This window comes from Galeopterus variegatus, unplaced genomic scaffold (genome assembly GCF_000696425.1).
Source record: "Galeopterus variegatus unplaced genomic scaffold, G_variegatus-3.0.2 Scaffold103, whole genome shotgun sequence".
Taxonomy (NCBI): domain Eukaryota; kingdom Metazoa; phylum Chordata; class Mammalia; order Dermoptera; family Cynocephalidae; genus Galeopterus; species Galeopterus variegatus.
The window spans coordinates 100248-125705 of NW_007726214.1; the positions used below are offsets into that span (position 1 = coordinate 100248).

Sequence of the window (25458 nt, forward strand, 5' to 3'; positions counted from 1 at the left end):
AAGGGTTACTGCCAGTTCATCAGGGGATTATTTATACTCTGGGGATCAGCAGGCAGGGAGGTTCAGGTTACTAGGAGGAGGCGGGGGACCTCCCTCCCTTGGTGTTCCCCATAACCCTGCCAAAGCCTTTAGTATCTTCTACTTTTACAAGTTACTTGCCTCAGCCCTGTTTCCAGATGTGGCCAGCACCTCCCACCCCCCGCCCCAATGCCTACCCACAGCCCTCACGTGACTTGAAGGGTGAAAGGACTTTGAGTGGAGGTGGGGAAGGAGGCAGACAACATGAAGGGCAAAGACCTCTTTCTGACAGACTTATTAATAGGGCACCAGGCTCCATGCAGCTGACGCTTGGCATGATTTTGGTAGAGGTGGGGGAGGGGTTAGAAATATGGGGAGCTGTGTACATTGCAGAGAAGGAGTGGCCAGGCTGAGAATGAACTGATCTGAAATCCTGAGACAAGGCTTGAGGAAAATTAGGCTCCCAGCACCCACTGTAGTTTACTTGTGAACTGAATGGAAAAGAGGGTGTCAGTCCAAGGGGAGATCAGGGGGTTCTTCCTCATCAGAGTCAAACTCAACATTTTCATCTTTTACCCATCGACCTCGTCCATCTGGAATCCATCCAGAGCTGGAAACACCAGAGAAAATAGAATTGGTCAGGAAAAAGATTTACTAAAAAGTGGCAATAAGAAAAAAACTAAATAGGTTAGAAAAAAGGAGGGTCAGAAAGAAAAGAAAACATTAGGAAAGTGATTTGGAATACTCACCTTCGAAGTGTGAGGTAATGATCCAGTACTCGTCTTCTTGTGGGGCTCATGGGTGCAGAGGCTGAGACATTTGCTGACTCCTTGGCCTGTGGGCCAGCCCCAGGCTCAGGTTCCCTACTGATCTTCCCACCGTGGAGTTCGACCTCTGGGGGTGGCAAAGGGGAATGGGAGACAGAAGGACCAGGGGCTTCTAGTCTGGGTAGAGAAGGATCAAAGTGTAAAAACAGTGAAGAAAAGGGCCAACTCTCCCATGACTCCCAAACCCTGTCCCAAAAGGCCAGCTTAAAATTTTTTAAGTTTTTTAAATTTTAAGACTGTATAGCCCTTAAAATATACTCTTACTGTTCTTCAAGTGGGATTACAAAGTGTCATGTCCCAAACTTTATTTAAAAATCACAAAATTTTCTTTCCTGAAATACCTGTTAATATCTCCAGAACACTAGTACTCCTCAGAATACAATTTGGAAAACAATAATTTTAGAGCTATCTATCTCCTGTCCCTTTCTACCTCTGGCTTTCCCATCCACAGACCTGCACTTTCGGCGGCAGCAACTGTTATAGTGGGGAGCTCTGTGCAGAGCATTCTGTGTGATAAGTCGCGTCTGGGTTAGCAGAGGAGCCTGGCACGGAGATGGGAGACAGAGTCAGAGCCTTCAGAGCTAGAATGAAGCCAAAGCCCTTAAAGCTGTGTGCAGCAGGGTCCTGGAACACACCCACCCCTTTCTGGTTACCTCAGCTTTGGTCTCTTCCCTCCTGAATTCATTCTGCTGTCGTGGATTTTGCTCCATTCCCTTTCCTGGCTGTTTTTTGCCATAGAAAAGCTGCAGGCCTAAGAAAGGGAAAGAGAATGAAAAGCATCGCATCAAGAGTGGTCTGCAGAAGGGGCCGGCCCGTGGCTCACTTGGGAGAGTGTGGTGCTGATAGCAGCAAGTCAAGGGTTCGGATGCCTGTAGAGGGATGGCCGGTTAGCTAACTTCGGAGAGCGTGGTGCTGATAACACCAAGTCAAGGGTTGAGATCCCCTTACCCGTCATCTTTAAAAAAAAAGAGAGAGAGAGAGTAGTCTGCAGAGATTGCAAGGGTTTGTTCTCCATTCCCTGTCTTCCCCCAGAACTTACTGCACAGATGTTTCTTGCCTGCACGGTGGGCAGTCAGCATGGCCAGGGTGTCCAGTACAGGTCGGTGGGGACAGATAGCACAAGCAAAGCTGGAGAGGGGGAGAGAAGAGGATAATTGATGGGAGAGGGAGTTTGGGGGCTCCTGCCCTTGGTCCCACCCTCTCCTAGCAGTCCTTTCCAAACCCCAACTCCCAGGTCTCACAACCTCCACCTCTTCCGGTCCTCACTCCCCTCTAAAGAATCCTAGATACTCCTGATCTTCTCCTTAATAACGAAAGTTTGTTGAGCCTCTAACCCCAGAACCTTCAGGCTCGATCCACTCCTCGCCCTCACCGTCCGTCTCGTAGCATCAGCGCCTCATCCTCTGGGATGTAACTAGCCAGCAGGTCGCCGACTCTTCGTTTCTGCAGCAGGTAGGGGAAGAAGTCCGGAAGAGATCACCGAGACAGGAGAGAGACATGTTAGGGAAATTACAGGGATGAGGAGTCAAATGGAATAAAGATCATGGAGAGAGCAGCGCTCACAAGGCGAAGAAGGGGTCACTATCCGCCTGTAGTCGCCTGGCTCCCTCCCGCTCCCTACCAGAGCAACAAAACAAAGCTCCTTCGCAGCCTTAAAAGGTTCCCTGAAGCTGCTCCAGAACCTCTCCGCTCGCACTTACTTTGAGCACATTGAGTTGACTCCAATCGTCCCCTTCCCTCTTGAAAGACATCACGACTGTAAGTCTCAGAAATGATAAATTCTCTTGTGCCTGCTTCGCTGTTCCTTCAGGCCACCGTAGCAAGAGTGGAACACCTCCTTTCCTTCTTCCGGTCTCTTTCCAGTTGGCCTCCGTACTTCCGGGAGCACACTTCCACGCATGCGCTGTACGATCCGGAAAGCCCGCCTCTAGCCGCTGAGGGAGGCAGCATTTTTTGTAGTGCCCTGCGACCCCTCAACGCGGAGCCTCTTGGGAAATGAAGTTCTGTTTTGTTTTGTTTTGTTTTGTTTTACAAAGAGCTTGCCGCTCAGCTGGATCCAGACCCTTGCTTCTTGGCGAATTTGAGGCGCTTGGAAGGACAGCAATCTAGATGTGGATCCATAATTTGAGCATGTGACCTATCTGATGCGGAGAGGGTGTTTGAAGATCTCTGAGTGGAAAGTGTACTACAAATTCTCTCAATACTCACGCGCTTCGTCTGCGGCGACAGCCCACCTGGGGTGGGCCTGATTCGTCCCTGACCCTAGGGGAGGAACCCCGGGGACAGGGCGGAGCCGGCATGTGGAGGCGCCCCGAGGCTGGGCTGCCAGACTTGGGGGCAAACTAAGGAAGGAGTGTTGTGGAGAGTATCTAGAGTTCAATGGTCAGAGGTTAGTGTAGCGAGGAGTTGTGGGTGGTCGAAAATCTCAGGGGTTCTAAGGGGAGACCCAGGTAAGGACTCAATATTCAGGGGACAGATTTGGGGTTTAGGGGCTTGGAAGGAGGAGGAGCAGGGAGTGGGAGTAGTGCCGGGGGAGGCGGAGAGATATTAGAGAGAAGAGAAAAGGAGAAAGGAATCCCTGGAATATCCATTCTCCGATTTCAGGCCGGTCACCGTCGGTCATTTAGTCAGGCCTCCCCCAGTTGCAGTCTCAGCTCTGGCAGGGTGAGGAGATGGCTTCTCCCTCTAGACAGCACCCCCTCGGAGGGTCAGGACTGCTTCAAGGGAGCCGGGCTCGTTCTTATGGCAGCCTGGTTCAATCGTCCTGCTCCCCAGTGAGGGGAAAACGCCTGGAACATCAGTTGGAGCCTGGAGACACCCTGGCTGGCCTAGCACTCAAATACGGGGTGACGGTGAGTCTTCCAGGATTGGGGTGCAGACAACTAGTTAGAAGATATTTAGTCCTCAGGAGAATATAGTGGCCCTTCTAGGCAGCCTCCCCTGAAATTTTCCTAATTGTGTTGTGGTCTGTTCTACATTTATCTTTTTATTTTCCTATTTCAGTGTTGCACTGTCTAGTTAGGACAAATCCTGTCCCACTATCCCAGTGAAGAGGAGCAATTCCTATTTATTATGCCAAACACTATGCTAGGAGCTTTACATACATTAGCCCATTTGATCCTCACATCCCTATCAAGTATACAATTATTGTTCCCTTTTTGTAGATGAAGAAACTGAGGCTTAGATTGGTTAATTTAGTTTGACCAAGGTGAAATAACTGAGTGTCAGAGTTGGAATTTAGACAGGTCTCTCTAACTCTCTTAAGCACAGAACGTTTTTGATTGAGAATGATTAAAACATTTATAGCAAATAATGGAGAGCTGTCTTTTAGTTCTAAGTTCCTAAAGTGCTTATCTCTTCTTGTTCATGTTTCCTCCTCAATGCTGTCCCTTCTTTCCAGTAAGGTGGCCTCCTTTGTGCAAAACAGGTACCCTTTACACCAAGTATTTCAGATCATGCAAAGGGGAGATTGATAGGTGTAAAAATATATTGCACTAGGGCCGGCCCGTGGCTCACTCGGGAGAGTGTGGTGCTGATAACACCAAGGCCACGGGTTCGGATCCCATATAGGGATGGTCGGTTCGCTCACTGGGTGAGCGTGGTGCTGACAACACCAAGTCAAGGGTTAAGAACCCCTTACCGGCCATCTTAAAAAAAAAAAAATATATATATATATATATATATATATATTGCACTAAAGTTGATGAGGTTTATTCCCCCCATATCCTGTTCCATCTCACACAAACAAATGTTGAATTTAGCCAATAGTTTTATGCTCACTATATTTAAAGCATTGTGGTAACCCTCTTGGGATATAGAAACATAATAAAATGTATGGTGGCCTTCCTCTTGTAATTTACAGTGAGAAATGGACAGGGATACAAATAATGATTATAGGTGACAGAATGTAGTAAGATTGTAGAAATATTAACAAAGGGTGGGAAATTGGAAAAGAAGATTGATTTTTTGGGCCGCCGGGTGGCGCACTCGGTGGAGTGCGGCGCTTGGGAGCGCGGCGGCGCTCCCGCAGAGGGTTCAGATCCCATATAGAGACTGGTCCGCGGGTTCAGATCCCATATAGAGACTGGTCCACTCACTGTTTGAGCGCGGTGCGGGCGCAACACCGAGGGTTGCGATCCCGTTGCCGGTCACGAAAAAAAAAAAAAAGAAGATTGATTTTTACTTGAAAGGGGACAGGGTGGACATCAGTCCACGTTTTAAAGGTGCATCATGATAGGCCTTAAAAAAACTTAGAAGCTTCTTCCTCTGTGCTCTCTTCTACAAACCTATGTAATATAGTTGTTTACATCTTTGTCTTTCCAATAGCTTATATGCTCCTTAAGAGTAAGAACTATTTCTTTTCAGCGTTATATCTGTAAAGTTTGGTATAGTCTCGAGCACATAGAAGCTTAAAAGATGATTTTTGAATGAATGAATGAATGGAAGTGTTGCTAAGATTTCCACACATGGAGAATGGTAGTATAGGAAAGAACATTTCAAGTTTCAAGTAAAATAGTGGAGAAGCCTCCCCCCCTCCTCCCCCTTTTCCTTCTCCTCCTCCCCCTTTTTCTTCTCCTCCTCCTCCTCCTGGGGGAGGGGGGAAGAACAGTAGTGTCCCCTTATCTGTGGGGGTTATGATCCAAGACCCCAAGTGGATGCCTGAAACCGTGTATAGTACTGAATCTTATATATACAGTACGGTGTTTTTTCCTATACATACATACCAATGATAAAGTTTAATTTATAAATTATGCACAGTACTTTTGTGCTTTGGGGCCATTATTAAGTAAAATAAGGATTACTTGAAAACAAGCACTGGGATACCGGGACAGTCTATCTGATACTGTGATTAATGGGTGAATAGTATATACAGCGTGGATACGCTGGACTACAGGTTCATGTCCCTGGCAGAAAGGACTGGGACAGCTGGAGGTTTCATCGCACTATTCAGCACTGCACACAATCTCATAATTACGAATTGCTTATTTCTGGAATTTTCCATTTAATATTTTCAGGCCATGGTTGATTGCAGGTAACAGAAACCACGGAAAGCAAAACCACAGATAAGGGGGGACTACTGTAGAGTGAATGTCCTAAGCAAAGGAAGTGGGTATGAAAGTACAGGGCAGGCCAGCTGGTTAGCTCAGTTGGTTAGAGCACAGCCTTATAACTCCAAGGTCGCAGGTTCGGACCTGCATACCGCCCAGCCGCCAAAAACAAAGTACAGAGCAGACCTTCTCAGAAGGAGCCCAGAAGACCTGTAAGAAGAGAGCTGGGCCACCAGTGAACCAACAATTATTTATTGAGGCTTTCTTACAGCTCTGGAACCTCTACCAGAAAACTCTATAGTCCAGTGAAGAAGAGTTTTAGGTTCTGGTTCCATTCTTCTGCTTACAAGCTGAATCACTTCCCCGGTTTGGGGCCTGAGTTTCTGTACCATTTGTAAAATGAGGAAAATGTATTAAATAATGGTAATTACTTGTTATTACCTACCTATCATTTAAGGAACACTTAGTATGTGCCAATAATACATGTATTATTTCATATTATCTTCTTAAGACTAGGAGGTAGGTTTAATTATTCCCATTTAAAGTTAAGGAAACTGAGGCTTAGGGTGGTAAAATAACTTGCCATTGATCACGCAACTAGTGTAATTGGTATAGCCAGGATTCAGACCAGATTGTATCATTGTAAGCTCTCACTTTTAATTGTTCTGTTACACTAACTAGATTCTGAGGACCTTTCTAGCTCTTAAAGACTGTCTTTTTTTTCCCCCTATGGTGGCTGGCAAGTACCAGGATCTGAACCCTTGACCTTGTTAAAGACTGTGTCTCGATAGCCTAGGACCCCTCTGGGCAATAATAAAAGCAACAGAAAGTTCACAAATTAATTCATAGCGTCTTGGAACTGGAAGGGACCTAGGATATTATCTAGGCAAGGTAAAATTAGTATCATCAAAGCATTTGACAAAGTAACGGTACAAAAGCACAAGACAATTTTAACTTTTTTAATTGTTCAGATTAATCCAGTTTTACTTTTAAACACATTGTAATATAAGACCATATTGTTTTATCGTATAAATTTATTATAATAGTTTTTCACCAGGGTAGAAAGAGCTTTAGTATTTGACAGATATAAGAAATAAGATTTTCCAAACTGGTGCTAATATGGGATGAATTTTTAGTAAAACTGGCTCTGGCTTCTGATAATAAAATAGTAATATGCTATATCTGTAGTTTCTATATTTTATTATCTAGTTTATTCACAAAGCATTAATGAGCCCCTGCCATGTGCCAAGCTCTGTGAGATGCTAAAGAGAGCCTTGGGGATACAGAAACAGCAAATCACCATCCCTGCCCTTAAAGGACTCACAGGGTTTAGGCAAGACAAATATTCAAAGAGATGAATAACAATGTAATAGGGTATGTATTATGGCAGTGTTTCCCAGGTATGCATTGGTAGCCCTGAAGAAGGTAACACAAAGGGAGTGATAGATGAAGAGCACAAGTTTTCCAAGCATAGAAGTTGATAGTGGGGAGGCATTTCAGATAGAAGGAACGGAGTGAATAATGACACAGAAGTGTGAAAGATCATGGAATGTTAAAAAAAAAAAAAAAATGAAAGGTTCAGGATAGCAAAATGTACTCATGTAGGTGGCAGAAGAAAAGAGATGAGGCTAGACATTTAATATGAAGGCTACATTGAGAAAGCCCTTGAATGCTACTTTGGATTTTATCTCTTAGCCGATGAGGAGCCATAAGAGGTTTATAAGCAGTGGGTTAATCCAACTTATTTTTTTAGGAAGATAGATGTCAAGAGGGGATTGAGGAGAAAGAGAGAGAGAGGGCTGGATGGTTAGCTCAGTTGGTTAGAGCACAGTACTGATAACACCAAGTCCCATGGCTTGATCCCTGTATCAGCCAGCCAAAAGGGAAAAAAAAAAAAAAAATGGAGAGAGGAAGACAAGTTAAACTATTACAGTAGCCCAAATGAAAAATATTATGTGTCTGTTCTAAGGCAATGGCAGTGGACATGAAAATGAGACCAAATGTGAGATTTTTGAAGCACTTTTGTTGATTGGTTTGGTACAGGTGATGAAGGAAAAGTATGGGTTAAGGATGACATTGATATTTTTACCTTGGAAGGTCAGGTAGATAGATGGTGATGCCAGTTACTATGTTCAATGATGAATAAATAGGTACAAAATATTTAATCGATGAAATTATTAATATTACAGTGTGAAAAGCATTCCCAGAAGGAGTAAAAAGGCCCAGGATTCTAGTTCTATCTCTGTTACTAGCTTGCTAGATAATCTTAGGCAAGTATCTTAGCCTCAGATCTTTCTTCAACTTTTTTTTTTTTTTTTTTTTTGCAGCTGGATGGTACTGGGATCCAAATCCTTGACTTTGGTGTTATAACACCACACTCTAACCATTTGAGCTAACTCGCCAGCCCCTCAGTTCCTTTATCTTTAACAGTGGTTCTCAAAGTGAGGTCCAGGGACCCCCTGTGGATCCATGAGACTCTTCAGGGGTCTGCAAAGTCAAAACTATTTTCATTGTAATAATAAAAATATGGTATTTGCTTTTTTCATTCTCATTTTCTCATGAGTATACAGTGTTTTCCAGAGGCTACATGATGTGTGATATTGCAACAGATTGAGTGTAGAGGCAGATACAACAATCCTGTTGTCTTCTGTTAAGTCAAACTTAAAGTGATTTGCAAAAATATAGAACAATGCCTTTTTTCTCACTACATTTTTTTGTTTTGTTTTGGAAAAAATAGTTATTTTTCATTAAAGTATTTATATTAAGGGCCGGCCCATGGCTCACTTGGGAGAGTGTGGTGCTGATAACACCAAGTCAAGGGTTAAGATCCCCTTACTGGTCATCTTAAAAAAAAAAAAAAAAAGCTTGAGATGCTATGTAAGATTGATCATTATTACTGTCATTAATTTTGGTGACTTTTTTTTAAAAGATGGAACAGATTAAGCGTGCAAACCGCCTTTATACTAATGACTCCATCTTCCTGAAGAAAACCCTCTACATCCCCATCCTGACAGAGCCCAGAGACCTGTTCAATGGTTTGGATTCTGAGGAAGAGGAAGAGGTACACCCAAGTAAGGATGAAGCTTGGCCACAGTCAGCTGAGAGGAAGAAACAAGAGACAGGTTCAGGACGGGCCAATGGTGAAGTACTCCCCACGCCTGGCCAGGAACCCTCCACTCCCATCCATGACCTCTCTGCCTCTGATTTTCTTAAGAAGCTTGATTCACAGATCAGCTTGTCAAAGAAGGTTGCTGCCCAGAAGCTGAAAAAAGGGGAAATTGGGTGAGTTTTTAATGATTCCTTATAACCTCCATAGACTCTTCTGTTCTTCCAGTGTTACCTAACCGCAAACACAAGTAAGTAACCACAATGCCAGCAGAAGCAAGGTGATACCTTTCCCCAAGGTGGCCCTAAGACAATGAGCAGAGCCAATGGCTGCTGGAATGGGTAGAGGCAGTGAGAAACTGGGTTTTGTGTTCTCACTGGAGTAAAACAGTTGACTGTTCTTACTGCCCTGATGATCCATAAAGGAGTGTTAGGGTTAGGATTTATCCAGAGGGTACTAAAGCTCTGGCTTAGAGCAACTAGCTCATGTATTAGGAGTGGACAGTTTCCCACGTACCTCTTGCTTGGACCTTTCTCAAGCTCTTCACTTGCTCTGTTACTCTTGCCCCCCTTTCTTCACCTGCAGGGTACCTGGGGAGGATGCAGGTCTCCACCTGAGCTCCCCTCAGATGCAGCAACGAGCAGTCCTAGGTCCTGTGCCGCTAACCCGGACCTCTCGAACCCGGACACTACGGGACCAAGAGGATGAAATCTTCAAACTCTGATATCTCCAGGACTGATTAAGAAGTAAAATGTTGAAGAACAACTTGAGGGGGAGAGGAGCCTGAGGTGAGGCTCAAGAACATGGTTTCCCAGCCTGCCTACCTCTACTCCAGCCATCTTCCCCAGCCTCCTTGTCCATCAAGAATTCTGTGGCCTGGGGCAGTTTTATTGGCAAGAGTAGGGGATGGGGCCTAGACCCCTTCCCAGTTCTTGGGCTGAATCCAGAGTTGTCTTTTAGATTCAAAAGGCTATTTTTACATCCCTGCTGCCTTTCCTATCCCTTTCACCATTTCCTGGGCTTAGAGCAGGGAAGGAGGAACTCCTCCTCAACTTCCTCCTCATCCCCAACTACATTACCTAATTCATTTGGTGCTATATATATTGAAATAATATTTATTTGCTGTATCTTATTCTTCTCACTCTTAGCTGAAAAATGGGATTTCTATAGCCCTGAGTTGAGGTGAACCCAGGAACAGTGAGCCAGTAACTGCTGGTTCCCCACCATCCCCACCTCCTTAGCCAAGCATGTTATTGAGGATGGAGCAATTAGCAATTTAGCCCCACTGCAGAGAATGGCAGACTGTGCCAGGCCTTTTCTCCAATCTCAGAGTAAATGATTTGGGCTCAGTCTTTACTAAACAATTCCTTATAACTTTTGGACAACTCTTGCTCTGAGAAAAAGCAGCAATGTAGGGACCTGAACTCTCCATTCTACCAGTTCACCCTTCTAACCTGTTCCTCTGCTCAGCCTGTGGTGGGGCTAAGGGATGGAAGGATTGCCTTGGGCGTTTGAAGAGGAGAACAGTTGTTCTCACAACTCTGTTGTACTCTCTCCCCACCAGAGCCTATCTATGTATGCCTTGCTTCTTACTGTATATTTGTTTGCAATTTGTAGCACTGATCTATGGTACAGTTTTTTTGTTTGTTTGTCTCTTAAACAGAAGAAGTAGGCAAGGGAACCTCCATGATACTGGAAATATGCCTCAGTCTCCTGTATGGAAGTGGTGAGAGGTGAGATAAGTCGTGTTTATACACCTTCTTGCCTCTGTGATGATCATAAGGTCTAAGAAGCTGGAGAGATTAAACATTGAGCCCTGTTCATGTTTTAGTAGTTTTATTTCCCCCATGAGAATATCCCCTGCCCTATCTCCTTCTTCCTGCACTCTGGAACAGAGTCTATGGTATCTGTCCAAGCTCTGCCTAGAGCTGGAGGTCTAGGTTGTCTCTAAGGGCCACCTTCGCCCCTTCTGTCTTTAGTGTCCTGAGAGGGGTTATATGGGTTGTGGCCCCCTTCCCTTTGTTCATAGAGGTGGGGGCTTCCCTGTTTCAGATGTCCCTTACAGGAGAAATAGAGGTCCAAGTTTCACTTCGCCTTTTTCAGGCAGCTATTTCCTGTCCCAAGGCTGGAGTGGGAGAGAGGCCTTACCCCTCAGCATTGCTCATTCTCCACCAGAAGTTTGGGGGTGGGGTGGTCTCAGAGTCAAAAGCACTCTTTGGAAAGAATGAAGCCTGAAGACTGAAAAGTATTAGTGCAGATGATCAGGGTTAGAAAAGCCCATTGTCAGAGCTGGCCCATGGCCCGCTTGGGAGAGTGTGGTGCTGATAACACCAAGGCCACGGGTTCAGATCCCTATATAGGGATCTGAACCCGTGGCCTTGGTGTTATCAGCACCACACTCTCCGAAGTGAGCTAACCGGCCATCCCTATATAGGGATCTGAACCCGTGGCCTTGGTGTTATCAGCACCACACTCTCCGAAGTGAGCTAACCGGCCATCCCTATATAGGGATGGCCGGTTAGCTCACTTCGGAGAGTGTGGTGCTGATAACACCAAGGCCACGGGTTCAGATCCCTATATAGGGATGGCCGGTTAGCTCACTTCGGAGAGTGTGGTGCTGAAAACACCAAGTCATGGGTTAAGATCTCCTTACCAGTCATCTTTAAAAAAGAAAAGAAAAGCCCATTGTCTGTGGTTTTCTCAGTCGAAGAAAATGTCGAAGAAATTCTTTTTCTCAGTCAAAGAAAAAGAAAATTTCCTTTTCAAAGTGAATGTGCTAGGTTCAGGGCTCTCAGAGCTTCCCCTCATCCAACAGCTTCCTGATCCCATCACAGATCTTGCCAAGGTGCTGAGTGAAGTCAGGCCCATAGAGGGCAGTGAGCAGGCCTGGGTCAGAGAAGTGATCGAACACGTGGCGGATGCGGCCATGTGACTTGGGCGTAAGGTGGTGCTCCACCAGCTCCAGCAGCACATCCCTGCACTCGGTCAGCAGGCCAGCCAGCACAGCAGCCTCGAAGGTGAAATCCACCTCGCCAAAGCTAAGTGCAGTCATGGCACCCTGCCGCAGCTTCTGGCGAAAACGGGTAGCCAAGGCCAGCTCACTGGGGCCAAAGCAGCCACTGCGGTGCAACACAGCCACCTTGACAGCGACCTTGATTAGGTCCTTGATAACCCTCTGTGCCTGGGGACGGCTGTGCGTGTACTCTTTGGACACACGGTAGAGCTCATCGAGCACCTGGCTGCTTGTCTCATCGATGAAGAGATGAGCCACAGACCGACCCGCCATCTTACTCAGTAGCTTCTTCTCTGCTTGCAGTGCTAGACTCTTTGAGCTGAAGGACTCCATGGTTCCTGGAGGGTGGGTTACGTGGTCTGTCACTGGAAGAAAGGCCATAGGTTTCCTCAGAAAGAAAGAAATGGCTTTTCCCTGTTCTATTGCTTCTTTGGTTTCTGTCTCATCACTGTCTTTGTAATCTCTCCCCTGGGGGCCCCTGAGTTCTCTATGCATTCCTCCTGCTTTTTTCCTTTAGTGCTGTAGGAAATCCTTTTTTTTTTTTTTTTCTGTTTTGTTTATTTATTGTTTGTTTGTTTGTTTGTTTGTATGGGGATCAAACCCTTGACCTTGGTGTTATAACACCAGGCTTTAACCAACTGAGCTAACAGGCCAGCCTCTATTTATTTATTTACTTATTGTTTTATTTATTTATTTATTTTCTAGTGCTGTAGGAAATCTTGATCTCCGAAACAGCCCAGAGCAGCAGTGATAGCTCTGGCTGGAGGAATATGGGCACACGAGAGGCCAGCCTACCCTAAGTTAGTAGGTTGTTGCTGCTACAATAGAGAAGATAGGGCTTACTGGCAGATAATTCTCACAGTTATTATGTTTGGACACTGACTAGGCTCCATATGTCTGTGAGGTATAGTTATTACTATCCTTGTTTTATAGCTGAGCAAACTGAGGCTTATGTTAAATAATTTACTTGAGATCAAACAAAACTTTTTCTGACCCCCACAACCCATGTCACCTAGTTTGCTGTATTGCCTTTAAAGAAGTGAGAAGCATAGGGGTCCCAGGAGTCCTAATAAGAATAATGACTAACATTTACTGAGAACATACTATGCACCAAGTGCTTTATGTGAATTATCTCAGTCTTTCCAACCCTCTATAAGGTAGGTATTCCCATTTTGCAATGAAAACAATAAAAAAAACTGAAGCTAAGGGAAATTGAGCAATTTGGCCAAAGTCACTAGTAAATGATAAAAATAGCCTCCAAACCAAATGATCCAAAGAAACCTTGGAATACTTTCAATGAAGTTGAAACACACCGAGGAAGCATAAGAAACAAGCACCTCAAGAAGGGCAGGCAGTACTAAGGGCCTACGGATTTCTGCTGGGCTGAACTGAGGACCCTCCTGGTGGCGTATCAACTGCATATATCCAGGGTTCTCTCCCCATGGTCTTCGCCTGTGGTTCTTCTGGTTGTTTTGCTTCTTACTTCCCCTTCCCCTGCTCTGCAGGATGTGGCTGTGACCACAGTGAGGAGCAGCCTCGCCCTCTCCCCCAAACCAAAATGGGAGTCTGAAGAGGCAGGGGAGATGAGTAACTGGGGGTTTCTTCCCCAGCTGAATCATTCCAGTGGGAACCTGGAACCTTGCTTTGCTCCCAGCTTGCCATGAGGCTTTCTGGGCCATGCTCTCCAGCCGGAAGAGGAGATTGGTCCATGTGAGCCTTCCTTCCTCCTTCACCTTCCTGTTACCAAGCTCTCCATTGCCCCCCTTGCCATCTCACATTTGGTCTGCTGTGCTCTCCCTCTCTCCCTGTGTTGGTCTTACTTTTTCTCTTATTAGGGTTTTGCCCTACGATCCTCTGGCTTGGCCATGCTCTCCCTCTGGCCCTTACCCCATCTGCCTCCTAAGATTTCCTTACATTTCTCAGTACTCTGTCACATACCTGTATCCACCCGATCCCTCAGCCCTGCCCCCTCCCCCATCCCAAACCAGGTCTTTCAGAGGCTGCCTTATGCCAGGGAAAACTAAGATCTACTGAGGACCCAAGAATCCTACAAGTGGGAGTTTCACAATATGAAAAGCTAAGGCTGAAAGAGCTGGGGACTCTTCTGTTACCATCACCCCCAAAGCCTACCCTTCCATTATTACCAGTCCCTCACCTGCGGTGTGCTGATGTCAGTCTTGCCTTGGATGCTCCCGGAGAACTGACAGAATAGAGAAGCTCCTAAGTGAGAAACCCTCTGGCCTGGCCCCACCTCTCAAGCTCCACCTACCTTCTCTCCACTCAACCTCCAGTTCATCATCACCGTCACCAAGAAGTCCTGTGGCCCGAGAGCAGCCTAGAAACAAGACAGAGGTCAGAAGGAATAGATTCTGTGGGAACAATCTTGATTCTTGGAAGTGGGGAGGAGGGATTGCACATTCCCCACTCTGAAATTGTTTGCTTCTTTCCTCACTGCCCAATTCCTTGAAATCCTGTTATATTTCTGCGGTACTGGGGAGGATGTAAAGTCCAAATTGCTGGGATGGGGGTCAGTGGGGAAAGTTCTGAAGATTGAAGGATGGTACAATGGAGCAATGTTACCACAAGCGTATTCTTCCAGTGCCTGGCAGGTGAGGGTGGCACAGACTGTCCCAGCCCTAACACTGGAAGGAGAAAGGTGCTGGGGCCATGGCTGCTGAGCCATAGGTGACCACCAGGTGTCAGCACAGCACTGAATTACTAGAGGAACAAGCCTGAGGAGCTTTGTAACCACTAAATGTATACAAAAATAAGTCATAGGATCCCTGCACCCGGCCAGCTATCAAAAAAAAAAAAAAAGTCACAGTTCTTAAGTGAGGCAAAAATATTTACCATCAGGAATATTACAGCCTGGGCCTGGCCAGTTAGCTCAGTTGGTTAGAGGGCAGCTGTATAACACTAAGGTAACATGGTTTGGATCCCCATGCTGGCCAGCTGCAAAAAAAATAGAGAAAAAAGAAAAAGAATCTTATACCCTGGTCAGGGAGATAAACTTAAGCATAGACAAATATAATACAAGTCAATAGAGTTGAAGATAGAGGCTTGGAAGGATGGGTCCAACTATTTAACAGCCGGCGATGGGGAAGAAGTGCTTCCCAGATGATGGGGACAACATAAGCACATGCAGGGAATAAACATACTACAGGGCATACTCAGGAAGTACTGATTTATTTTGTACGTCTGGTTGTTTCAGAGATGAGTGAAGAAGGAAAGGACAAGATCATGGCAGGCTTTAAAGAAGTTGCTCATGAGTTCAGGTTTTTCCTATAGGCAGTGGGGAGCATTAAAGATGTTTGATCAGGGAAATGAAATAATTAGCTCAGTGGGAACATGTTAGATACTTCAATAAATAAATACAAGAGACCTTGGGACTTGCTGATTTTACAAGAAAGAAGTTTTTTTGTTTTTTTTTTTAAAGATGACCGGTAAGGGGATCTCAACCCTTGACTTGGTGTTGTCAGCACCACGCTCACCCAGTGAGCGAACCGGCCATCCCTATGTGGGATCCGAACCCGGGGCTTTGGTGTTATCAGCACCGCACTCTACCGAGTGAGCCACGGGCCGGCCCTACAAGAAAGAAGTTTTAGAAGAGGGGAAAGGATTGAAAAGTTGGTTGGTTTGAAAAGTTGAAGAGTAAATCGAAGTTCAGAAGCATACCACTGACTCCAAAATCCTTGGTTCTCGTCCCCGGAGACAGGGTTGGGTCTTGACTCCTTTCTTCTTCCCACCCCTCTCTTCATCACTCCCAAGGTCCAGAGCTGAGAGTCTTTGATATGACTTGGTTTGGGAATTGTTGACAACTCTTTAAAGGAGTTTGGTAGTGAAGGGATGAAGTGAAATGGAGTGTTTAAGAGGATGGAGAAGTGGATTGAGAGAGGGATTATTTTTAGCTTTTAGTTGAGCAAATTTGTAGGCTGAAAGGAGCCAGTGGAGAGGGAGGCTTAGAAAATGCAAAGGAGAGGGAATAGTTATGGAGTAAGGTATGGGGGCAGATGGAAAAGAATAGACTAACAGTTCGGGGGAGGGAAGTGAGAGGTGAGAAAGGGAGGTAGATTTTGTTGAGTGTGTTCTGCTGGATTTTATGTAAATATCCTATTTAATTCTCGCAATAGCTTTATAAATGAAATGCCACTATATCCTTTCTGCTGATGGGAAAAACTGAGGCTTAAAGAGGTTATATAACCTGTCCCCATGTTACAGAGCTACCAAATGGCAGAATGAGGACCTTGTGTGATTCTCAAGCATATGTATTTTCTGATAATTATCTCACAATGTTATGAGGTAATAACTCAATCTCACAATGAATGTGGCAGCATTCTACTTCTGCACACTTTATCAATACATTGATCACACATTCTGGGGACAAAACTAGGTGGCACTACCAAAATTACAGGAAAAGTAAAAGTCCTTGTTATAAGAAACTTATAATCTACTTGGAAAACAAGAACAAGGGAAATGAAAATACAAGAAGATACAAATACAGTAATAACTTCCAAATCCAGAATTCTGTTACCAACTCTTTACCTGTTTACCTCTCTGGCTTCAACTCTTATCTGCTCAAGCCATGTTGGAATTTTCTTAGTGCCTCCAATACTCACTGTAGCAGTCGGTTTCTCTTTCTTTCTCTCTCTCCTTCCCTCCATCTCTTCCTCTGCTCTAGACCTTCCTACTTCTTGTCCCTCTACCCAAAACTCTCTTCCCATGCTTACCTCTTCCCTGTCCTGTTAATTTCTACTTGTTCTTCAGGTCTCAGCTGAAAAGTCATATTTTGTGAAGCTATTCATGACTCCCTAAACTACTTTATTTTTTTATTTTTATTTTTATTTTTTTCTTCTAAAAGATGACTGGTAAGGGGATCTTAACCCTTGACTTGGTGTTGTCAGCACCATGCTCACCCAATGAGCCAACTGGCCATCCCTATATGGGATCCGAACCCGGGGCCTTGGTGTTATCAGCACCGCACTCTCCCAAGTGAGCCACAGGCCAGCCCCCTAAACTACTTTAGACCCCTCTGTTTTGTATTCCTGTGGAACCGCATACCTCCTCTATTGTAATAATCACTCTTCACTGTCATTTGTGATTTTTATTAACTGCCTTTCCACTAGATGTAAACTCCAGAGATTATGTTTTTCTGTGTGCACAGTGCCTGGTACATACTGTGCTCAATAAATATTTGCTGAAAGAATAAATTCAAAACAACCAAGAACCAGGAGTTAAGGGGAAAATGGTAAAAATATAACAGTCACATGTAAAAATATTCATTTATTTCACTCCTGGGGAGGTCTTTATTTTCTCTTAATCTATACCCATTTCTAGTAATATCTGAGCCTCTAGCATATAATTAACAGCAAATTAAAAGAGGAAAGAGTAGTTTTAGAAGCAAGAATACTGGTAAAAATGAGAATTAACACAGATAGCAAGAGAAGACTAGGATAACAAAAAAGACAATTGACAATTACAGCATTTTTGGCCATGTAGAGGAGAAGCAAACAGTATTAACTGCATAGAGTCTAGGCTTTGGGGTTCTCACTGTTTTTCTAGATTAAGTTCACAATGCTGCCTCTGAGTAAGCATAAAATGGTTAAATAATGGTATGTTAAATGTGTGGAAACACTTCTGGGTTTACAAAACATTTTCACCTACATTATCTTTTTTTCTGGAAGCTCACCATCACCTACGTTATCTTATTTGATCCTGTGAGGTAGTCAGGAAGGTAATATGTCCACTCATCTTATTTGATCCTTTGAGGTAGTCAGGAAGGTAATATGTCCACTCACAGATGACAGACTCAACCTTAGCAATAAATGGTTTTTCCAAAGCCGTACTCCAGAGGTGAGTCTAGGTCTTAATGACTTCAAATCACCCACTATATAATCCACAGGAAATTAATGATGCCTTTTTTTTTGGTGGTTGGCTGGTGTGGGGATCCAAACCCTTGACCTTGTTGCTATCAGCATCATGCTCTAACCAAGTGAGCTAATCAGCCAGCCCAATAATACCTTTTTGGATAATCTCTATTTGAAAAAAATGAAAATGCTTCACACTTAATTGGATAAACTGCAGTTATCTGGGAAAATATTCAGAATGGAACAATCCTATGTTTGGTCATTCATCTAAAAAATATATATTATGCCCTAGTCTCTGTCAAGAGAAAGAAGAACCCCAGGAGCCAAGACAGGAGAGCATTTCAAGGGAGGATGGGTCCACAAGGTCAAATATCACAAAGAGGACAAAAGGATAAAGAGCTGTTCATTGATTGTGACCAGAAAGTCATTGATGGCCTCAATGAGAGCAATCTCAGTGGACTGATGGGGGCAAAAACTAAAATGATTGAGAAGTGAATGAGAATCATGAAAATGGACACAGCAACTATATGTGACTCCAGAAGCTTAACTGTGAAGGGCATAGAGAAATTGACTAAATACAGACAAGGATCAAGAGAAAGTCTGGAATTTTTTTCTTTTGATCATGGGAGATATTTGAGCATGTGTATATGCTGAGGGGAAAATGTCAGTAGGAAAGGAAAGGTTAAAAAGGAAGGAGGAGGAAAAAATAAATAAATAAATAAATAAAAGGAAGGAGGGGCTGGCTGGTTAGCTGAGTTGGTTAGAGCACAGTGTTGAAAACACCAAAGCCAAGGGTTCAGATCCCTGTACTGGCCAGCCACCAAAAAATTAAAATTAAAAAAATGAAGGTATACCGGGTGCTTAGGCTTAAAAATAAATAAAGGAAGGAGAAATGATTTGAAGACATGTGGAGTAAAGCCCATAAGTAGAAGATAGAGAAGACAGATTTATTTAAGGTGTTAAAAGTTAACACCTACTATGTACAGGCACTGTGCTAAGTGTAAGGGGTACAGTGGTTTGCAAGACAGACATAGCCAGGCCCTGACTCATGGTGTACAGTAGAGTGGACAGGTGACATGGATACCTCACCCACTGCAGTGACAGAGATGTGAGGATGCAGCTAAGAGCATTTGCAGGGGTAAAAAGCTGGTGTAATTCTCACTATATTACCCTCTACTTTCTTTGAAGATGGATGTGGATTCTGCTGAGATGAGCAAGGAAGTGGTAAGGAAAGGAACTTGAGAAAAAAGAAAGTCTGAAATAGCTACTTGTAGGGATTGGGATACTCATCCCTACAAGTTTTCCAAGATTGGAGATCCTGAATTTATAAAGATTCCAATCTGTAGAACTATGTGATTTTCTCCAGAACATCAGGGGAGTAGGGAGGGAGTCCATTTAATTTGTTCTTTGAAATAGCTCTCAGGTTCATTCATTTCTTTCCATACCCAATACCATAATTCTTATCTGATGGCCCCTCTCCTCACATCCTTGGACCTCCTTGTTTTCTTGATAGTTGGTTTCTCTGTCTTCTTGCTAAAAAATAAAAAACAAAAGCAAAAACATTTTGACAAGTTATACCATTATTCAACAACTTAAAAATGACATCCTACTCCTATCAGATTATTTTAACCTACTCACTTTGGCATTCCAGGCCTTCCATAATTTGTCTCCCTCTTCCCTTTCCCCTGCTCCTAACTAGTGCCTTTCCTGGATATCAGCCTCAAAGTACCTTTTGCTATACATGCTTCAGGCTCCCTGATCACGAAGAAAAGCTTTTGCTTAAGCTATGTCCCTCCTTGGAACATTTTCTCTTTTCTTTTACATCAGGCCAACACCCACCAAAGTTCTCCTGTCCTCCATGATAAAATGTATCCAACATCTTTCCCTGCAGTCATCATGAAGAATATTTATTATCTTTTATTTATTTATTTCTATTCAGGAATTTATGTTCCTTGTAGCTCTTTTTTGGAGACTTAGTATTTCTTTTTAATCATTTAGTACATGTAAATCTTATTTTAATTCAAATAGGTGGTTGGGGGCTGGCCAGTTAGCTCAGTTGGTAAGAATACAGTGTTATAACACCAAGGTCAAGGGTTCAGATCCCTGTACCTACCAGCCACCAAAAAACAGAAATAAAAACACACAAATAGGTAGTCATTTTCTTAAAGACCGATACCACATCCCACAGAGGACTGTTCAGTGGATTATGCCTGAAGTTTGTGTTTTGGATAGAATTGAGATTTGAGCTGGATCCTAAAACTTTAAGTGAATTACACCTTAAGCCCCATTCACTAATTTGTTGAATAAGCACCTATCTGAATACCTAAACCCTGTGCTAGGAGCTGGGGAGATTTCTTTTAACCTCTGACTGCCTCTATATTTCGAGGTGTCTTTCTCCCAAAACTTCTTTCTAGCCTTGAAAAAGACCCAAATTGTCTGTTGAATTGTGTTAGACCCAAGATCTCTCAGCAGTTAATCTTGTGTAGGTATTGTTCCATTGTTTCTGATTCTGTTTATCTCCCTGCTTCACCTGCCTTAAATCCCTGTGTCTGCCTGTCTGTGTGTGTGTGTGTGTCTGCGTGTGTGTGTTTGTGTGTGTGTGTTTTCATGTCTCTTCCTTATTCACTGTGGGGTTTGGCTCTGATCCCAGTCCAGTTAAGGCTGGTTACCACTCTGATCCCAGTCCAGTTAAGGCTGGCCTAAAAGTGGCAAACTCCTGCCCCTCCTTTCTTTTAGTCCAGAGATCAAGACGTGGGTGGCAGTGCCCACTCAGATAAAACTATCCAAGAATGCCAATGTCTCCCAGGCTACCCACTTTCCTGGGAATTTTGAGAATGTCTTTTGTCTCAGCCCCACACAGGGAAGAATCCACCAAGGTGGAAGCCAAGCAGTACTGTAGGAAGTAGCCTCATTCTTCCTCCTCACTGACATTCCCAGAACCAGAGGATCTTTATGGAGGGTGGGGGTGGGGATGGAGAAGGAGCAGTTTTGTTGTCTTTTTTTTTTTAAAAGATGACCGGTAACGGGCCAGCCCGTGGCTCACTTGGGAGAGTGTGGTGCTGATAACACCAAGTCAAGGGTTAAGATCCCCTTACCGGTCATCTTTTTACAAAAAAAAAGATGGCACCACGCTCAGCCAGTGAGCAACCAGCCATCCCTATATGGGATCCAAACCCAGGGCCTTGGTGTTATCAGCACCACACTCTCCTGAGTGAGCCACCGGCCGGCCCAGGAGCAGTTTTGTTATTTGGAGGGATGTCCAGGGCCCTCTGAGGAAAGATGGGACATCGCTAATCCTGTGTCTTTGGGGCAGTAAGGCTTTGTGGAGTTAGGGCAGCTGGTCACTTTCTCTTTCAGGTCTCTGTGTTGCTCCTTTTACTGTTAGTCTAGTTCTCTACATTTCTCTTTTGGCTTTAGCACCTCCCACCTGTCCTTTTCCATCAACCAACAGCCCGACTGCCAGCCACCCTGGCTTCCTGACTCCTTGGTTCCTGGCATAGTGGCCCAAGCCCATCCTGCTTTGACTGTAGAGGTGGAAGGGGAGGAGATGCTGGGGACAAGGAAAACCTCCTGCTGACATCTTCCTTCCCATTCCTAGGCCTCAAGCCCCCAAGTGCATACTAGGCCTCCTTATTGGGGGGGTCAGGATGAACCAGAGGGGAGGCACGTGGGGAGAAATAGGGAGACTGAGGTAAGAAGCATAGAGAGGGGGGACGTAGTAGACTAAGGGAGAGAGGGGAGTAGTAGACTCGTAGTAGACTCGGGGTAGACTAGGGGAGAGATGGGAGACTCCCCAGGGAACAGGGTGGCCAGAGTCATTGAGGGGAAAGGAGGGAGGATAGCAGAGGCTCTAACGGCCCAGCCCAGCCAAGGCCCCCAGGGTTTCCTGTCTCTTCTCCCAGCTTCTGCTCTTTCCTTTCCGTAATACTTCAACCCAGGGTCTCTCCTCTGTCAGACTATCTCTGTTTCTGCGTGTGTGTGTCTCCTCCTCTGTCCTGGTCTCAGCGACTGTCCGTAGGTCTCTCCCTGTCGCGCCTGCCTTTGGTCTCCAGCTCACCCTGGCTCTCTGGGTGGACTGTGCTCCTGGCGCCCCTCCCCCGAGGAGTGCTATTGGCGGAGAGGTGACGAGAAGGCGGTATCTAGTTGACCTCCGAGGGCGGGATTAGTCGCGGCGACCCAGAGGCGGGCCGGAGGCGGGTACGGCTGCGAGGCGGGCGGGGCGGCCGGGGCCGAGCCCAGAGCTCCGGGCGGTCGCATTGTTTTCCTCCTTGGATCCGCGGCAGGAGAGGGGGCTGCGATTCGGACCCAGGGCTCTCCCGAGCACAGTGCCCCGGAACCCATGTCCAGGCACCATCCAGTCCGGACGCTCCTCACATCTCGCCTGATCCCCAATCACGGATTGCGAACTCCGCGGTGCGCGGGGCCGCTGGCAGCCCGCTAGGGTCTCGATCCCGTTGACCCGTATTTCGGAGCAAGTACCCGGGGCAGGGACGGGGCTGCAGGGAGGCGGGGGAGGACGGGGAGCGGCGCAGGCCGGGGGCAAGCTTCCGAAGTGCTAGAGGGTCCCGGGAGGGTGCCGGCGCGCTGTGTGCCTGCTGGCTGAGGGTACGCGGAGTTGGGGTGCGCAGAAGGAGGAGGGAACCGCGGCCGAGCCCTGTCACGGCACTGTTGGGCGCAGGGTCTGGGCACCTCTTCCGACTGGGCTTTCTTCGAGGCGCTTCCCGCTGGATTGGGGAGCACGAAAGGGAATTATTTGAGGCACGCTCTGTACAGAGGGGTGGAAGACCTAGTCCCTTACCTCCCCCGCAGGGAAACTAAGGCTCCGAGACCCGCGGAGAACTAGACCCTCTCGATGCCCCAGCGGGGATGGGAAAGGGAACGCGTCGCTCTGGACTTTGGTGTCACGGCTGCACCTCTGTCCTTGTGCAAACGGGAGTTTGAGCACCCCCGGGGGATTGGCTTGGACACCGAGTCGAGGAATGGAGCCCCCGAGAAACATCGGTTCCAGCGCCCATCTCCTTCCTTCACCCCATTCGGCCCAGGGCTTTGTTAGACTGAAGTCGCCCAAGAAGGGGAGCCGAGCTGGCGACTGCATCCCGAGCTCAGGGACCCCGCTCAGCGCCGGCCTCGGGCCCGCCCTCGTCGGTTCCCAGCCTCTGGCCCTGTTTCCCTGGCCTAGGAGACCCGCCTTCCCTCCCCAGCCCCCGCTCCCATGCCCAGTCCGTCTGCGCTTGCAGGCCCCTCCAGCCCCTCCTCTCGCTAACGTGGCTCTGGGACCCGGTCCCGGCCCAGACTCTGCTACCGCCCCTCATCGGAGCCCCGGATCCAGTGAGGGGAAGACACGTCGAGCCCCTGGCCCCAGACCCACCTAAAGCGAGGCTCTAGACACCTGAATTATTCTTGCTGGGGAATGGGTGGGTGGGAGGTTAGGTGCCGAGCCTGGGGCTGAAATCTTAGGGTTGGAGAAATGTCCTGGAGAAGGGAACTCGCCTCTTCCGCAAGCCTCCTCGGCGCGCCCCCCGCTCCTCCTGAGGAAGGTGTACTGGGGCGGGCAACCAGCCCGAGGGCTTCCTGCTATTGTCCCCAGCCGGGTCTCCCCTTCGCCATCCCTTCCTCAGCTCCGTTTGATTCTGGCTGTGACCCCGGCCACTCCCCAGAGGTGGCTAATGTGGCCAGGAGGAGAGAAAAGGGCTGTTTCTTCTTCACAGCAAGGGGAGGATCTAGAAGGGGGAGAAGGAGTGGGGTCAGGTCTACTCCATTTGATTCAGAGGAGGGTATGAAGCAGCTGGGATTCCTCCAGGGCAGAGTAACCCTTTCCCCAGGCCAGGGATTGAGTGGGAGTGCCCAGATGCTGCTCCCCCAAAACAGCTATGGGAAGCCCTCTTAAAGATGTATCATAGTCGAGTCTAGGGGCCCAATGTAAAGGCCAAGTGTTTTTAGAGTCTGGACTAATCCAGCCCAAAGAATTGGGGTGGGGGGGAGCCAGGGCTTGCTCTCTCAGGAAGAAGGAAGGGGCTGGGGGTGCTTGCTATCGGAGCATTTTGCTTGGATATGAAGAGCATGTAAATGATATGCAAATTCACCTCTATTGTCCCTAGCTAGGGCGCTTTTGCTGAGAAGACTGTTGGATTCTGAGGGTTTTAACATGGGAGTGGTCGGCGGCAACATGCCCCACAAACTCTCCCAGTCACCCTTTTCCCTAAGGCCGGCCCTGCAGTTCCAGGAGTTTCTGGCTAGGGACCATCTTCATCTCCTGCCCTCACATCTCTCTCTGGGCATGGAGCTGCCAGAACCTTTGTAACCAAACTAAATGTCATCCCCCAACCCACCCCTGCCACTTCTAGGGCTGCATCCCTCCTCCCCTAGCTTTAGCAGACTTTTCCTGAATTTTTACATTTACTTTTAAGGGATGTGGTAGAGGAGGCGTAACTCAGTCTCTCCCCTCCTTTTGTCCCTTCTTCCATCAGGTCAGAGGTCTTCTATCCCCTTCTCACCCCCACAGGAGTCACCACCCCAGGTAAAGAAAGGGAAGCAGCTCTGAGAGCAGGGATGGAAGCAGGCGTGGCTAGGGGGCAGGAAGAGGGTCTAGCTGTTCTCCCCACTTGCCAGAGACTGAAGTTGTTTCCAAGGTGAAGATACCAGTTGCCCAGGGCAACTTGAGCGGGGTGGAATAGAAGACAAGCTGTGTCCCTTTCTCTTCCCCTGGGAGCACCAGCATACAGAAACATGGGACAAGGGGAAGGAGGCCCGGGCTTTCAACAACAGAGGGTCATTAGCTAGCTGACTACTCTGCCCCTGGGGAAAGGGGTCATCATTAGGTGTTCCTATCCCTTTCCCTCCTCCAGTTCTTTTGGGACCCCACCTGATATCAATCTCCCCACCAGTGACACTGGTTTGGGGGTGGGAGGGATACTTGAGTCCTGTCTCCAAGAGTGAAATTATTGGGGAGATAGAAGGGGGCTGGGCCTGGAAGCCCAGGGTCTCTCCTTTAGGGGACATGTTGGGATGGGCAACTAAGGATTGGTGAAGGATAGTTATCTGTTCACAAAAGAAAGGATTCTCAGCCTTTCTGACCTAATTTCCGGAGCCTACTCAGCCCCTCACTTCAATTTCAGGGGAAGGCAGGAAGCTGGTGCACCTCCCACTGTGGGTCATAGCCAGGGTTGGCTGGCTGAGGGAGGTTGATGGGTGGGAAGAAGGCCTGTCTCACCACCCCTACCACCATATCCATCTTTTCCTGGACTTTGGGCTACAATTGCCTGCCTGTTATTGAATTATTTATATTTCAATTTCAGAGGCAGCCTGATGAGAGAGGGAAAGAGAGGCATGTTCAGCCATTTTGCTATGTCCTGTCTATCTCCAACTCCTCATAGGGGGTGGGTCAGTTCTTCCCCTCATCAAGTACATACACTGATTCTTAGGAGCCAGGGAGGGAAGGGAACAGGGGGCTAGAGAGGCTGGGAGGGGGCACAGTGGTCTGGAAACAGCTGCAGCCAGAGCTAAATTTAGCTGCTGATCTGGCTTTGGTGCAGATTCATTTTTGGCTAAGACAGTTCCCCTCCGAAACTTCCCTCCCTACCCA

The 25458-nt window shown here is 46.6% G+C and overlaps 3 protein-coding genes across 4 annotated transcripts; 1 reads left to right on the top strand and 2 right to left on the bottom strand.

The window, feature by feature from the left end:
• Positions 1 to 298: 298 nt before the first annotated feature.
• On the bottom strand, positions 299 to 2672 carry SCNM1 (sodium channel modifier 1). Its single transcript, XM_008584296.1, has 7 exons — positions 2546 to 2672; positions 2218 to 2288; positions 1885 to 1973; positions 1499 to 1596; positions 1299 to 1387; positions 768 to 962; positions 299 to 628 (listed from the first exon to the last, which is right to left on the bottom strand). The coding sequence occupies exons 1-7, from the start codon at positions 2594 to 2596 to the stop codon at positions 529 to 531; spliced, it is 693 nt and encodes a 230-aa protein (XP_008582518.1). The 5' UTR covers positions 2597 to 2672; the 3' UTR covers positions 299 to 528.
• A 227-nt stretch (positions 2673 to 2899) lies between these two features.
• On the top strand, positions 2900 to 10819 carry LYSMD1 (LysM, putative peptidoglycan-binding, domain containing 1). 2 transcript variants are annotated; one of them, XR_551362.1, is made up of 4 exons: positions 2900 to 3697; positions 8823 to 9175; positions 9585 to 9787; positions 10663 to 10819. XR_551362.1 is itself a non-coding variant. In XM_008584321.1 (3 exons), exons 1-3 carry the CDS (start codon positions 3518 to 3520, stop codon positions 9721 to 9723), a joined length of 672 nt encoding a protein of 223 aa, XP_008582543.1. In that variant the 5' UTR covers positions 2900 to 3517; the 3' UTR covers positions 9724 to 10819. The 2 variants fall into 2 exon arrangements, 1 of the variants encoding a protein (XP_008582543.1); XM_008584321.1 differs by having other exon boundaries at positions 9585 to 10819.
• Positions 10820 to 11790: 971 nt separating this feature from the next.
• TNFAIP8L2 (tumor necrosis factor, alpha-induced protein 8-like 2) lies at positions 11791 to 12345 on the bottom strand. The gene has a single exon (XM_008584331.1). The coding sequence runs from the start codon at positions 12343 to 12345 to the stop codon at positions 11791 to 11793; it is 555 nt and encodes a 184-aa protein (XP_008582553.1).
• Between the last annotated feature and the right edge of the window lie 13113 nt (positions 12346 to 25458).

Bases quoted from the DNA above. Each gene is read 5' to 3' on its own strand.
- LYSMD1 (XM_008584321.1), top strand. From the start codon at position 3,518: ATGGCTTCTCCCTCTAGACAGCACCCCCTCGGAGGGTCAGGACTGCTT. The intron at 3,698-8,822 runs GTGAGTCTTCCA...TTTTTTTAAAAG, and splicing joins CACTCAAATACGGGGTGACG to ATGGAACAGATTAAGCGTGC. The intron at 9,176-9,584 runs GTGAGTTTTTAA...CTTCACCTGCAG, and splicing joins CTGAAAAAAGGGGAAATTGG to GGTACCTGGGGAGGATGCAG.
- SCNM1 (XM_008584296.1), bottom strand. From the start codon at position 2,596: ATGTCTTTCAAGAGGGAAGGGGACGATTGGAGTCAACTCAATGTGCTC. The intron at 2,289-2,545 runs GTAAGTGCGAGC...TACCTGCTGCAG, and splicing joins GTCAACTCAATGTGCTCAAA to AAACGAAGAGTCGGCGACCT. The intron at 1,597-1,884 runs GTAAGTTCTGGG...TCCCTTTCTTAG, and splicing joins AGGCAAGAAACATCTGTGCA to GCCTGCAGCTTTTCTATGGC.
- TNFAIP8L2 (XM_008584331.1), bottom strand. From the start codon at position 12,345: ATGGAGTCCTTCAGCTCAAAGAGTCTAGCACTGCAAGCAGAGAAGAAG.